Below are 16,481 nucleotides of genomic sequence, written 5' to 3'. Positions count from 1 at the left end.
AATCACATAGACTCTCTAATCAAACCATTTGTCCTTGTTTCACCAAAGGAAGCACATGCCATCTCGATAAATATTTTATTTTGTCATGGGTCCCAATTTGACACTAAACAAGTGTGTTAGCATGATGCTAAATTTAAAGACTAGTTTTATGCTAATTAACTTAAAGAGTGAGCAGCAATCGTATTTAGTGTGTTAGTTTTAGTTACTAACTATAACAAAAACTCAAAAATGAAAAACAAACTGGCTGTAATCTAAATTATATCAGCAAAAGAACTGATTCAATATCCAAAAACAAGAGGAGCAAAATCCTTTTATAAACTCCTGGTAAAATTGTGTCTCTTTTGTCACTTGCCTTAAGGATTAATAAATTTTTTGAAGAAATAATAATAATAATAATAATAGTAATAAAAAACCTATGTGCATCTAAAATGACAAATTTACAATCCACATGAAACTTTAGTAAATAACAGAGGTGGCAATTTTACCAACTTGATCCATGAGATCAAGCACCTCAGCCCTGCTCCTCACCATCCTATGAAACAATTCCCTAACTTGCAACTGCAATGGCCCTAACCCAACCTCCATTTTCCGGCATATCTCCGCAAGCTCTGCCACCTGTGCCGCCACTTCATCCGCTTTCTCAGTCCCCATCGGGAACTCAAACCCGTCTGCAAAGTCAACAAGATTTTGAGCCACTTTCTCCATACCTTGAATCTCTGCCAATAACCCTGCAGTCCCTCTCTTTTCTTTCTTCTTCCACTCTTCTCCTATCTTCTCTTGCAATCCAATCATTGGAACGGCCCACGCAAGGTGCCTTGGAAGCTGGAAATGTGCACCTAGCCCGGCCCGTTCCTGGCATGGAACTGCTGCAACCAATGCCCACATGACCAAAACCAAAACTGAACTCATTATGTAAACCGGAAGTGCTAAACCTGTTGGCTCACCCCCACGTGGCGCCACAAGGTTTGTCGACATTGCCTGGATTTGCTTAGCTGCAGACCATGATTTCGAGAAACAAGAAGAGAATGACCTGGATGCTACAATAAACATAAACATTCTAAGTTAATTTATTCTTCACCTTAAAAAAGTCCAAGTATAATTAGACAGTTACTTGTGAGTCGGTTTGGATTGACTTTTACAAGCCAAAGTATGACATTTAAATTAGAACAGATAAAACAATTAAATTGTGACAATTCAACTATAATCAATTCTATCTTTTCATATAAATATATTAATATGAATCAACTAATGAGACTTACCACTTATCCTCCTATTATGGTTAACCACAGGGGAAGGAGGAGGGCCGCCACCAGCACCACCACGTCGACCAATGGACCACATTCGTTCAGCGGATTTCCCAACATAATTGACACTATTCTCCTTGTGATCATCAACAGCCATAGAAGTCAAAAGCGTATTCAACGCTCTTTTAGCCCTTCTAACATGTCCTTGATTAACAAAGGGCCGTTGCTGTAACGCATCAACAGCAATCTGAGCAAGTCTTTGCCAATGCCTAATTAACTCAATCCCATGCGTCACCGCATTGCACACATCCAAAGCTTTCACAGTCCGGTCCAAATGATCGGGCAACAGCTTATCTAAAGGCGGTTTTGTAAAATGGGACGACTCACGTCCTATTATCAAAACCGCCTTAAACTCAGACTCACAACATAAATACACATCTAAAAGTTTCCTAAACCATTCAATGGATAACAGCATCACTGTCTCTTCTTCAAATTGTGTACTTTGATCGTTTTCGGTGATAGGAATAAGTGGTAAGAGGTGCATAAAACGGTCTGTTACGTGTTTTTGAAATAAGTCGAGTTCTTCAAGTTCTTGATCATGGTTTACGTCCATTGATATGACTTGGTTACGCCGGATACTTATGCGGTTTAAGAAAGAACCGTGGCTGTGGCTGTGGGTGTCTGTTGGTGGCATTTTTTTATTGCTTTTTTGGCCGGAAAATGAAATATGGAAAACAGAATGTAGAGAGGAAATGGAGGCGAAGATTGAGGGGTTATATAGGAATCAAAATAATACTGTAATAAAAGAATATATTATTTATTAGGAGTATTATATATATATATATATGTTAATATGTTAATGAGTAGAAGTGTTGTACTTAAGTTGTTACGAGTAATTGTTAACAAACGATTTAATCAAGTATATATATGTATATTTTTGGTAAATATATGATATAGATCATTGGAATGTAGAAAGATCTAAAACTTAAATTTACTTTTAATACGGAGTAAATAATAGAGGGCTATTAATGGAATACGAATCAGAGACGTTATAAAAGGTGTGATCTTTATTTTATTGTAGTCATTGTGATTTACACATTAAATTTGAGTACAGAATAATTTGCATTTTTGTATACAATGCTGGCCTGTTACCAAAACAGAAGTTTTTTAACATATAAGAAGCCACTCACTACTTTTTTGGAAACAAAATAAGCCATATCTTAGCTAATTATCAGAACCAAACCTTGCACACTTTTGAGAAAGCATTCAAAGGTTTGAGAGATGACAACATTACAAGCACATGATCTAGCTTTTACTTATGAAGACATGGATTTCTTTTCCATTAATAAAATCCCATGTTACACTTTTGTCTTTACATTCGATAAAAATAATGTCTAGAAACACGCTAATCGAACTTCTTTATGAATTATCTAATTCTAAAAAAAGTGACTTTTCTTTAGTTTTTTAATGACACATTTCATGGTACATATCATTATATAATAGAGAGAAGATTTATGTAAATCATCAGCAAACCGTGACTTTAGTTGTCTTCGAAATTAAATTTGTATTATTTTTCAAATTGTGAACATATTATCTCATGAATTCTCCTCAATTTCGCATATAGTGTGCTCTATTACCATGTGAGCAGATTAAGACCAGGTTGAATTCATTGGTGCGTTAACATATTAATATGATGTCTATTAGGTGATCAGTTACCATCATATTTCTGATCTGTGGTGGTGGTAGCTTTTTTTTTTTTTTTTTTTTAAGATTACCCTTGTTCATGTTATTATATCACAAATAAAAACAGGCGATAAGGTAGATCCTCATCGACTTTACAAATGTCTATGCGCTAAAAGTGCAACATCCACACAACAAAACACCAAGCAACTGGTAATTACATGAAATGCCTAATATCTAGTTACAGAACGAAAAGACTAACGGGAAATGAGAAGCGACAAAGGCAGGTTCCATGCATCCAACAACCTTTCCACTCTAAGATTTTTCTTGAACCTACAAGTAAGAAGTTTTTTTGGTGGTGGTAGCTTTGGAATCACAAAAATCATGTTATTCACATGGCCATTGATATTTCACGGGTGATGTTTTTTAATCCATTTATTGTATGTCATATTGTTGAATATCTAATCGTGATAAGAAGTTTCATATCTATATTATTTTTTTATTCGACGAAAAATTAGGAATGATCATATTCTTAAATAAATTACTCGTGATATTGTAGAGTTAAACACATAGAAAACACCTAAATATATTATATTTTTAAGGATTTTGGAACCTATTTAAAAACCATTAGAAATTGTATTTTTAAAACTACTCGTATCAATCTATTATGTTTTGAAAAGGATATAAAATCAATCAAGTGGGTCCAATAGAACGCTAGCGCACGATGTGCCGATAGTACACCCACCCCACTCCGCCGTGTGCCGTCTTCATTTAATTTATTTGTTCCGCCGGCCATCCGATAATTTTACTATCTGACTAATTTTATTTTTCAATGCAATGTTTGACAAATAAAAATTTATTTTATTAATTTCTTTATCTTTTTACATTTCTTTGTACATATCACTTTCTATTTTTTTGAAGTTAGTATATTGTTACATATTGAAATTCGCCTCGAATTTATCTAACAGATGTCAACGAAAATGATTACGATAGTGACCCGCCGGAGCTTTTTACACCACAACATTTGTCGTTTCTTGATTTTATTTTTTTGATTCTCTAATAATTCACTCGAAAAAATAATATTCGAACCTTAATGGATTTTTTGGTTTAAGACCTTAAGTTTCTTAGAGTTTTTAATGTCACTCTTCAATACTTTACTTGTTTACCACCCTAAAACTAAGTCTTTTTGTTTTTATTTTTTCATATAAGATAGAAATACTTGTTTTTTATTTGCTCAAATAACTTATTCGTTATGTTATAATTTTGTTTAGTAAATAAGTTTTAAAAAAAACTACGAGTATAACAAAATTGATTAGTTATTCAAATAGACATGTATGCAACGATCCAACGACTCACCTCACTTATAGGTCGGGGTTTACAATTTATTAGTGTCAAATAAACTATAGATTTGAAAGTATATATTAACGATCAGTACGAATCGGTTATCAAAATTTATAAGAATTTGATGGAATAAATTTTAAAATTTCTTATTTCTCACGACATGACTACCACATTACTCCGCCTTGTACTCTTGTGTTTTGACCTTTATTTTCGGTCAAAAGTGTGAAGAAGTTTATGGGGAGCAACAGAGATTACAACGGTTGTTTTATCTTTAAACTAGCTAATAAATCCGGGTTTAACCCGGGTATTTTAACTAAAACTTGGGGAAGAAGACTACCAAAATCCTCAAATGTATTATTTTCGTCACTTGGTGGTCTCTTTGGAAGACTAAAAATGAGAAGGTTTTTGAGCAATCTAGTTTGTGTGCCACCAAAGTTTTTTTGAGGCCAAGGCAATTGGCTTTTTATGGTATAGGAATAGAATGAAAAAAAAGATCTCTTACTTGGAAAATTGGAATAGTTTCAATGTAACGTAATCAATTGTAATATTACTACTCCATAATTGCGGCGTAGGGTGAATATATATAACATATACTTTTCAAAAAAAATTCTCATAACATGTTAATATAGAGAAGTTTTAAAATTCATTTTTCATTTTGACAGGTACGAATTAAATTTCCCAACGGATGGTCTAGATTATGTCCTCTAAACTAGGTCCAAGTTTGAGAGTCCCTCATCCAATACCTAATAGAAGAAAATTCTCTGTAACAATCTGCTTTAATACACGATAATATATGAGGGGAAAACTTTGCCCCTTAAATTCAAACCCGTGTTGTCCATATTCAAACCTTCACAAAGAGCCTTCGATATATATCCTGGAACCAAATTATCAATAAAAAACAAGATGATACTATGATAGAGGTTACAAAACTTTTAGTTTTTTATTTAAAAAAAAAAAAATAAGTGTTTGTAATAAATTAAGATAATTAACCAATGAGATACTATGATAGAGGTTACAAAACTTTAGTTTTTTATTTAAAAAAATAATAAGGTGTTTGTAATAAATTAAGATAATTAACCAATGAGGTTGATATAATTGGTAAAGTCTTTGACTTTGTAAGAATATATCTAGCTCTGAATCCTACTTTTTATACAGTGGAACCTCTATAATTTAATACTCGATAAAATAATAACTTCGATAAAACTAATAATTTGTCCGGTCCCAACTTGGGACCAGTACAAAATTGGACCTCAATCAATAAAATAATAAGATAATAATTTTTTTGAAACCTCAATGTAAATATATTAGTCCCAATAAAACTATAAATTAATAATTACTTAAATATTTTAAAATTCTAAAATTGTCTAGCAAAAATGAATCTATAGATTGTTTTTTTTTTTTTTGAACTTGAAATCTATATTGAGTTCATTTTTAAATTTTCTCATTGCATTTAAGAGTTGAGGCATTGTCTTCTTGTATTGTAATAAAAAGTTGTGAAGTGTTGTAGCCGATAATCTCTTGAGAGTTTTTGATATTGTAGTTTGACTAACTTTCTGATCGAAAGTTTTGTCACCCCACTACACCAAATCTTGTTAAGTACACCCTTGATGATTTCTCTTATACATGCATAATAATTTTCTTTGTTGATTGGTCATGGTTGATTTCTTTACACCTTTTAGTTTAGAAGCCATAGTTTATGTGATTTTAAAATTTATCATTTGGCATATTATAATGAAAAATCTAGAATCATGTACATTGAACTATCTATCTTTAACTTAAAACAATGCACTTGACAAGTTCATTTAATTTAATGTATGAACATAAATTGAAAATGAAAATTAAAAAGGGAATTTTTGAAGGTCATACATGGACATCTTTAAATTAATAATTTATTAATTTATCGATATAGTATTATCTCGATAAATTTATAAAAAACCTCGGTCCCGACATTATTAATTTATAGAGGTTTTACTGTATTTGTGAAGTGGATTTATTTGGGGTTTTAACCAATTCTTCGTAAAAGAGTTGGCTACATGCACATGTTACCATTGGTTCTCATGTGTGGAAGTGCTAATCACTAATTATGGCTCAACTACAACTCCCATGTGGTGGATTTTTTCGCCACCTAACAAAACTAACCCGATACACATAGCTTTGCATAGTTGTTGGTGCACGCGACTAAGGGGTTCTCGCCGATTTACCTTTAATATTAATTATACATTTCTACTAATTAAAAGAAAGTATTTATAGTAAGTTAAACGGGTTGTAAAGAATTGTGGATATGTAGCCTCTAAACATATTACCTTTACACTTCAACTTAATTTGTTGCTCGTTTATAGGTAAAGAAAATGAGTTATTAAACGTTCGATTAACTTTAAGGATAACATCTCATACGACATGTCAAACGAATGTTCTTGACATGTCTTTTTCTAGCGTAACAAGATAGGTCGAAATCATGTGTGATCTTTTACACAAGTGACGACATTGAAATTGGAAAGACATTATTGATTAAGTTAAAAGGGATCAATGCTATATTGTGATATTTAAGACGAGTGCGTATGAATATTTTAGTTTCTGAAATACTTTCTTGTAAATATACAAAATCATTTAATCTAGACTTATTCAATTCGTAAATGGCGATTTTTGATCATTTTTGAATAACATGGATCAAAGATATAAAATTAATTATTAAGTTCAAATACTAAAAGGGCCTCTACTCATAGTTTCTATTTAAATAGACTGGACTTCCTAATCCCAACGTATAGCCCATACTAGAGAAAAAAAAAATAAAAGGAGTCAGACTGAGAGAGAAGAGAATACTACTCATCAAAGTGAAGAACCATATATCAACTATTCAGCTTCCCTTTAGTTAACAAAAGTGGAATGATTTTTGACATATTAAATATTTAAAAATGTCTTCTTCAAATGAAAGTACATATGCAAATATGCAAAATAATAGTTATGATGTTTTATCACTAAACAAATATGAACAATGATTAATAGACCTAAATAAATGTTTGAAGATAGGCCTAAAACAATATACACCGATATATATTTAACTACCAGCTTGTAGATAAATGATTAAACAAATATTCTTGCAAAATTTATAAAAGCTTGTGACAAAATAAAGTTTCGATTATTTAATGTTTATAGCACATTTTGCATATCTTGATCATCTGAAAATAAATAACAATACCTCAATCATATACTTATAGATTATTACTATAACTTTTTGATGATGATGATGATGATGATAAGGGATTCTTTTTTGAATGTTTTCATATCTCTATAATAAATTCTTTACTTTCGAGATGTTTCATTAATTGCTCTAGATCGTTAACTTACAATATGATGTTTCAAAATAATACTCTGTAAAGTACATTAATTCAAGACAAGAAATGATTGATGGAGATTTAGAGAAACACACCAATGTTTGTAAAAGAATGTAAAGTGGTGGAGACATTTCATCTGAAGACTTAATAACTTAACCAACCATGTTTTTAAAGCAAAGTCCCAAAAGTCTATTCCAAATTTAATGAAATTCTTGGCTTAATCCCTTTTATTTCCTTAATTTCTTTTCTGTCCACCTTTTCATTTACGTATTCTTAGTTATATAATTGTTGTTAAAAAAAAAAAAAAAATTTTTTAGAATATAAAATATGTAAATGTAAATAAATAACTTATTTCATATTATAAAGATCCAAAATTTCGTATTCTCCTATCTTTAAGATCTGAAGAACTTTCTTCTTACTATTCATTTTTTTTTCAACAGTATTAATTCGGAGAACTAATAATGAGGGTTGCTCATTTAACATTCCAAGTTACCAATTAAAGTTTCTATTTGTTAATTTAAAGACTAGCTTAATATCCATGCAATGTAATGAGAGAAAACATTGTTCGTTAGTGCCCTACAACTAATATTGAAATTATTCACATTTTTAGTTATCGTAAAAAAATTATAAATGTTTGTCACGTTTTTATGTGTGTAAAATTATATTATTTTGTGTGTTTACACTTTTCTTTTATAAAGTGTTATCTATATCTATATCTCTATACTATACTACTAAACAAACTACTCTTTCCTTTTTTTCAACTCTTTACTTTTAAAATACCCAAAATACTCTTAATTTTCAACACATTCCTAACTCACACACTAAATCTACCCAATATGAAATACCTACATTACCCTTTCCTAACACCGACTTTTTTTTTTATACGTTCTCCCCTCCTCCCTCCTTCCTTCCCCAATCAAAACAAAATTCAAACAATGTGAAAAAAGTCTTACCCCTTATATTTATATCTATATCCATACCCTTTCACATACGTTAACGTCATCATCATTCGTCGCCGCATTGTACGGGTATCCCTCTCGTAGATATAATACATGAACATATGTTTAAATTTTTTTCTCTAAATATTTTGGATCAACAATTTTGGCTTTGAAAGAAACCTTTTAAATATCTAAAGAAAAAATAGAAGTACAAAATGTGTAACGCGATTAGCAAAAAAAACAAATAAAATGAAATTGAGTTCTTGAGAAAACCAAGTGGACCCATGACCATCACCATTGAAGAAAATTGCGACTTCCAATATTGCTCCCCCTTAAAGCTAAGAATAATAATCATTATTCTCACTTTGATTTTCGAGGTTACATCATCTCTTAATTCATTTTCATCACCTTTTTTATAATTCGTATTTGTGTGTGTTTTTGAATTTAAGCTTGCGATTCATCCAAGCAACAGTTTTCAATCTTCACTATCAAATATGGTGAAAGATTTGCATCAACCTCTACATATATACTCCCCAAATCCATTCTTATTCACTTGTCACCACCATGTCTCCAACACACATATATATTTCACTCTCTTCTTGTTATAAGGTTAATTTGTCGCATCCTTTAATTTCTTCTTGTATAGTTCTAGTGCCAATTCACGACATTGTACGTACATGTACGTAGCAATTTACCTTGGCATTTTTTTTTTAATAAAACAGTTCACGTCACCTGTAAGAAGTAAACGTCGAACCTCTCAATTATCTTTAATTAATAATTTGATCTACAAATATGATTAAACCTACTGACACTGTTCATAAGAATTTCAAAATGTAAAATGATAAATACTTTTAACATGATACATGTTAAATGTAATTTATTAAAAATAAAAATTAATCTCGTTTTTATTTTGACAAATTTCATGATAACAAATTTTATGAGGATTATTAATTAAAGAGATTTATAAATTCTATCTAATATTTTAAATTCTTTTTTTTTTAATGGGATTACCCCGATAAGTATATTATTTCATAACATCAAAAAGTTCGGTACAAGTAAAATGAAAGAGTTCCATTTCAGTTATATATATGACATCCCATATATATGTAAAACAAGCTATAGGTAGCCGCTAAGTATAAACTATGAACTATAATTCATCTAACAATACTGAACAGTGGTCGACATATAAACTATATCTTTGAACCACGCCTGTAAAATCTTCAATCATGATGCTAGTAGGCAATCTCCACACCTCGAGCATCTGAGCAACTCTTGGTGTGTTTTTGAATTTTAGTGAAGCTATTCTACATCTAGTCATTGATTTGATAATCTCTTGCACTTGAGCAACATGTCTTGCTTTGTTGGAGAATAGCCTATTATTGCGTTCTTGCCAAATGAAGTAGGCAGTCGAAGCTACAAGCAACCTTCCAATGACACTTTTTGGTTGATCTTGAAGCAACTCGTGAAGTTAGGAGCGCCATTATATCACTCCACTTAGCGGTCACTTGGCCCATTTCTACTAAATGTTTTAGGTTACTCCAAACGTGTATAGAAAAGACACATTCAAAAAACAAATGGTTATGAGAATCCGGACCCTTTTGACACAGGGCACAACATTGGAGATTAAGGTTCATATTGCCTCCAACATCCCAATGTTTTAGCATATCCTGAGTCTTTAACTTCATGTGAACAATAAGCCACAAACGAGTGACGTGGTATACACTGAGAAAACCAAATAAACTTGTGCCATGACACCACTCGCTCACGTCTTCTAATAGTATTCCATACCCCTCCTGTCGAAAATGGAGTAATGTCACCATTACTATCTTTCCAAATCAGCGAGTCCCTATTAGCATCCAATTGAATAGCAGGAATCTGGATAAGGACCGGAAAGAGGTTATACCATGCAACCGGCCAAAGCCAATTACCATTGTTCCAAATATCACCGAGTTTAGCAGAAAGAGAGAAACCAGCTCTTTTGATCTCCCTTGGCGAGATAAACTCAATGAGAGGGCCTTGATCTGACCACTTATCATACCAAGCTGACGTAGTCATACCATCACTAATTTTAAACCATATAAAAGGGCGAACATGTTGTCTTAGTTGTAATAGCTTTCTCCATCCCCAACTACAGCTAGCCGAGATACTGACATCCCACAAACTGCGTCCCTTCACCCTGTATGAATGCACCCATCTAACCCAAAGAGATTCCCTATGTGTCAAAATACGCCAAAGGTGAGTAGTCATAAGGGCCTTATTATGAATTGATATTCGCTTTATTCCCAACCCACCCTCCTCTTTAGGTAGACATATTGTATTCCAAGATACCTTAGCTTTTCCTTTCTTCATTGGGCCTTGACACTATAAGAAAGACCGCATTTTTTGCTCTAGATCCTTGATAATACGAGCAGGGAGGCTGAAAACCGAAGCCCAATAAATATGTAGAGAAGATAGGACCAATTTCACAAGTTCAAGACGTCCAGCAAAAGATAGAGATTTATTTCACCAGTCTGTAATCCTTTTCTCCCTTTTTTCAACAATAATTCTACAATCTCGAGAAAGAAGTCCGGATGAAATAAGGGGCACACCAAGATACCTGACTGGTAAAGAACCTTTCTCAAATGGCAATAAACTCATAATAGCATTCTTTTTCGTATTCGACACATTACAGAAAAATACAGTGCTTCTGGGTAGGTTAGGAACCAAACCAGACATCTCTTTAAAGTCGTCCAAGGCTTGCATAATGATCTTGACAAAACTCACTTCACCTCGCGAAAAAATGAAGAGATCATCAATGGATTATGATTAACTGGATTATGAAGTGCGTGTCTTCCACTTCCTTCTCTTTATGCATCAATGAAAATATTCATGGCTTCTTTAAAGGAAAGAGAGGCCTAAGACAAGGAGATCCAATGTCTCCATATTTGTTTACTCTTGTTATGGAAGTACTAACTCTTATTTTACAGAAGGCTACAAGCGCCCCATCTCGGTTTAGATTCCATAACAAGTGTGAGAAAGAGAAGATTATCAATCTTTGCTTTGTTGATGATCTCTTCCTATTTTAAATTCTTTTCAAGATACACATATTACAATTCGTACGCATTTTGATATAAATTTTTATTAAACCTAATTGACAAGAAAAAAAAACAAAAAAACAAAACAATAAATACGATTAAACCTGCTACCACTGATAAGCATTTTGATATAACTTTTTTGGAACCAAAACTATTTCTTTGGAAAGACGAATATATAATTTTTTTTTTAGTCTTTTTTGCTTACGAATTTGATCATAAACTTTTTTTCTTTTTCTTTTTTATAACACTTGGTATAAAAATATATCAATGAATTGGGTTTGTAACGTACATTTATTGATATAAACTTCATCGACTAATTTATAAAACAAAAGCCAATGGGATTGGTAACCTATTGGTAAGGTCTCTGACCTTGGGGGTATTCACCTGGGTTCGAGTCCCAATTTTCACATTTGTAAGGTAGATTAATAGTATTTTTTGCCGTTTTAAAAAAAAATATTTTTATAAAACAAACACAAATATTGACGGTCAAAGTTTTAAAAAATACTTAAAGTCTAATAAAAATATTTAAAATAAGACGGACACATAATTAAACCACTTAGTAATTTACATAATTATTTTTATTAGATTTGAACTAGCTAGATTAAAACCCTTCATTTAACTAGTATATCAATTTACATACCCTAGTGGCCTAGACCAGAACCATATTGAAATTTTGGGATTTACTAGTTAGATAAATAACAATTTTAGTGGAATATCCAACATCTCAACTAATGGAATGTTGTCTACATATTAAGTAAGTAGATGTTGGTGGAAGAGGGTCTTTTTATTACTGTTTATAGAAATACACCTATTGTCCTTTTCAAACGTTACCTTCGTTGTATACTGAAATTTGAAAGAGATATATAATATTATAATCTTTTATGTTGTAACTAATTTTAATTTAGTATATAAATATATTAAAAGGGTACTTGTATAATGCGGTCATGACGGCAGTTTTGTTATTAATTTAAAAATAATTAATATAATAGAGAGTCGTTTAGTTATGTTAATGGTTGAAAAATATGAATGTATGTTCTAAATAGTTACATTAAGGGTATATTAAGTATATTTTAATTTGAAATTTTTTTTTCCTTATATAAATGCATAATCAACTTTACAATTATTTAACGCTTGATAGGCAACGTTGGGAAAATATTCGTGAGACCTAAAACTTCGGTCAGTGAAGTGTCTATTTCACAATTATATTATACATAACGTGTTTGTCTTATTCTGAAAATTAATAATAATGTTGTGCATATTAAACATGCGTACATATATATATATATATATATATTTTGAATTCTACTTAAGATAAAATGGATTATTATACAAAACAAACGATATGTTTGTTTTTTAGCAAGAAAATGGTTAAATTATAAAATCAATCTGATCAATTGTTTTGCAATAACTTTACGCTTATACAACATTGTACTACCATATAATCTTTAATTAAGTAATGTAGTTGCTTATTAAAAAAAAAAAACTTTACAACATTATTGTTATGTATAAAGTTAAGGATAAGGTAAGTTAGTTACTTTAATATACCTTTTGAATGGTGACGAAACACACTTGCCTCTCGGTTTCATTGTTTATACTGATTAGAACAGAACCCATTATGCAACGCAGGTGATAGAAATCCAAGGTGACCAGCGGGAAATTGGCGCAAGAATGTCAGCACACATTGAAGTTGAATAACTTAGGCAATTTTTTGAGGTTTTTAGTGCAAATACGGTCGAAAGAAATCGATCATTCTTGGCCATGGAATTGTGAATTTCATAGTAATTGACCTAAAGTTTTTGTCTAGCATTGGTATGGAAAACTATATTTGTTTTTGCCTGTATAAATAGGAGTTATTAATTGAAGTTTATAATGTACTTCATTCTTTTGTGAAAAATTATTGAGAGGTGATCAGAGTTTCTTGTAAAAGTAAAATTTGGTAAGAAATTTATAGATTGTCAATAGTGAGTATCCTCATTCTTGTAACCCAATGTGTATTGTGACTTTGTGGTAGTGGATGAGACTCATTGAGTCAAACCAAATAAATCATTGTATCGTTTGCTTTACCTTGTTTTCTTATTATTGGTTATATATTGTCATGTTGATTTTTTTTTTTTTTTTTTTTTTTTTTTGTGGTGGTGATCGTTTCCAACAAATTTGATGTTTGCAATGTAGAGCGTTTCATTGACAAACGTAACTTACCGAATGATGGACCAGACTTCAAACGGTACAAGTATATATATATGTCCCTAAGAAAGTGAATATATTTGTATGGCGCTTACTTAGAGAACGCACTTTCACACCGATTTAATTTAAGCAATGAGCCAGGGGTGAACAATGAACATCCTGTTTTATTGGTGTTGATACTATCTCACATCTTTTTGTTGATTATAGCTGAGGAATTAAGACTTACCTCACCTTGCCATTGAAAACTCTATATGTATGCTAGGTAGACTGCATTGTACAAATCACAAAACGACATAGAAAAGTTATTCTAGCGCGATCCAGAGTCAGATCTTAGATGCGAGCTATGGCCCGCAATAATTGTCGGGAGAGTACTTTGATCCGAGGATTGCTTTTCTCCATACGACGGCCAAAGATGTGTATATCTAAAAAATACACCATCCGTCCCACCAAAATGTGTCATTTATTGAATTTTTAAAGTCTTATTTTATAAATTTTGACTTTAAATATTTTGATTTGTGTTATATAATATTTGATGAAAGTTAAATGAATTGATTGAGTTTTACATGTATATTTTATTGGTATAATTTTCATCAAATATCACATAACACAAATCTAGATATTTAAGGTCAAAGTTTATAAACGAAGACTGTTAGATTTTTAGTGGGTCTCTAATCATAAGCTACAAATTAAACTGTATATATAAATAAAATAATTTTTAAATAAATGATTGAGGGTCTCTTAGCTAATCACTAGGATGAAGAAAATAAAGCAATAATATGCGTAAAGGGGGTTACGTATATGTGTTTGTGTGTGTGGTTATAGTGTGTGTTTGAGTTAGAGCGGCAAGTACGTGACGCTGGTTACGTAATACTACAAATGTACGTAGAAAAACGGAGATTTGAACATAAATTTGATCAAGTGTCATTTTAGGGTTAGATGAAAACTTGACCCCACAAAAACTAGCATCAATTCGCTTTTCTATATCGACCACATTTATAAGCTATATTTATCACATATAACTAAGACACCATTTTGCTGCAATATATATATATATATATATAGGTTTTGGCCATGTATCTGGTTCTTGTTTTACTTGGGGAGATCACATGAACACACACAGTGCATATTAGTTGAAGGTCATATATATACATAAGATCGAGATCGAAACTGAGAGAGAGATTGATCGAGAGACGAAATTAAAGTAGTAGTAGTATATATGGGGCAGCATTCATGTTGTAACCAGCAGAAGGTTAAAAGAGGACTTTGGTCACCCGAGGAAGACGAAAAGCTCATTAGATTCATTACAACCCATGGCTATGGCTGCTGGAGTGAAGTCCCCGAGAAAGCTGGTCTCTCTTTCGATCGATCTATCTCCCTAGTATATATATATATATATACACATGTGTGTGTGTGTCTTTATCGATCACAGATTGTGTGTTGATCGATAAAGAGTATACGTATAGTACTACCCACAGATGTTTTGATGCGCGCCATATCTAAAATCTTGATAGTTTCATGTTGTTGGCGATATTTTGTTGTACATTATTTCACTTTTTTTTTTTTTTGGTAATTATGGGTATCTACTTATTTTAGTGTCCTAACTTGCAACTTAACATAGATTCATAAGTTGTTGTAAAACATTTCACCGGCCTTGAAGACTTGAAGAATGCAAATATTTTTAGGCAATAACTTTAGGCAATTAATTAAACCTTATATATATATATATATATATATATATATTGGGTTGGAGACATTGTATTCTATGATCATGCAATTGAACCACATTTTAACTATATATATTACTTAATTCGAATGTACGTACGTGCATGAGTACTCAAAGGATGTTGTTTTAGTTGCAGGGCTTCAAAGGTGCGGAAAGAGTTGTCGATTGCGATGGATAAACTATCTGAGGCCTGATATAAGAAGGGGAAAGTTTACTCCTGAAGAAGAGAAGTTGATCATCAACCTTCACAGCGTTGTAGGAAACAAGTAATTACTACTATTACCTTTCTCATTATTTTTTGACCCCTATATATATATGCATATAAAAGTGAAATAAAGTAGCTACACCAATCATTTAAACATTGATATTTGACAAGATTAAACTGAAAGAACAATCATATATGCAAACGGCCGGCTTCAAAAACAACTTTATTTACTCATTAATTAATTAATCGATCCATCATACCAATATATACTACGTACTAAAACTAATTATACGTTTGCTAGTTACGCTTAATATGGTATTACTTAGTATGAACTTAATACCTTCCATAAGTCACCTTAATACCTTCCATAAGTCACCTTCCAAGAAGTTAATTAATTACTTCCCACATGTATATATCGTATTCAAATTAAGCTAGCTAGCTAGTACTATATATTCACATATATATATATGAAAATCTAATACTCATGCAATTAATTCAGCTAGTGTTGTCATATTGTTTCTGTCATGCATGCATCAAGTGATAAATTGCTGTCGACAAATTACCTTTTGATGATTCTTTTTCGTAAACAAGACATATATAACTAAAATGCATACTGCATGATGTTTTAGATTTCAATTACATAATTGAAGGCTTTTTTACGAAAACTTTTGATATCAAGTTATAAACTATATATATATAACATGACTTTTCCAAGTGATCGAAAAATGTACGTTGTTTTATAACGTACACCATATATGTT

At 31.5% G+C, this 16,481-nt stretch overlaps 2 protein-coding genes across 2 annotated transcripts in view; one reads left to right on the top strand and one right to left on the bottom strand.

Moving 5' to 3' along the window:
• Positions 1-456: 456 nt before the first annotated feature.
• On the bottom strand, positions 457-1,963 carry LOC122586115 (protein ROH1-like). The gene is made up of 2 exons (XM_043758224.1): positions 1,260-1,963; positions 457-1,037 (listed from the first exon to the last, which is right to left on the bottom strand). The coding sequence occupies exons 1-2, from the start codon at positions 1,936-1,938 to the stop codon at positions 457-459; spliced, it is 1,260 nt and encodes a 419-aa protein (XP_043614159.1). The 5' UTR covers positions 1,939-1,963.
• A 13,036-nt stretch (positions 1,964-14,999) lies between these two features.
• Positions 15,000-16,481, top strand: part of LOC122594300 (myb-related protein 308) — a 2,827-nt gene continuing 1,345 nt past the window's right edge. Inside the window, exons 1-2 of the mRNA XM_043766779.1 lie at positions 15,000-15,142; positions 15,653-15,782. Of these exons, the coding sequence (XP_043622714.1) occupies positions 15,010-15,142; positions 15,653-15,782 (263 nt within the window). The 5' untranslated portion in view covers positions 15,000-15,009. The remainder of the gene's footprint in view (positions 15,143-15,652; positions 15,783-16,481) is intronic.

Source organism: Erigeron canadensis, chromosome 1 (genome assembly GCF_010389155.1).
Source record: "Erigeron canadensis isolate Cc75 chromosome 1, C_canadensis_v1, whole genome shotgun sequence".
Taxonomy (NCBI): domain Eukaryota; kingdom Viridiplantae; phylum Streptophyta; class Magnoliopsida; order Asterales; family Asteraceae; genus Erigeron; species Erigeron canadensis.
The sequence above is the reverse complement of the archived record's forward strand: the minus strand, read 5'-3'. Positions and strand labels throughout refer to the sequence as shown.

What these genes read in the sequence shown, in the direction of transcription:
- LOC122586115 (XM_043758224.1), bottom strand. Translation starts at nt 1,938, where the DNA reads ATGCCACCAACAGACACCCACAGCCACAGCCACGGTTCTTTCTTAAAC. An exon ending in CCATAATAGGAGGATAAGTG is followed by an intron (nt 1,038 to 1,259) that starts GTAAGTCTCATT and finishes TGTTTATTGTAG; the next exon opens with CATCCAGGTCATTCTCTTCT.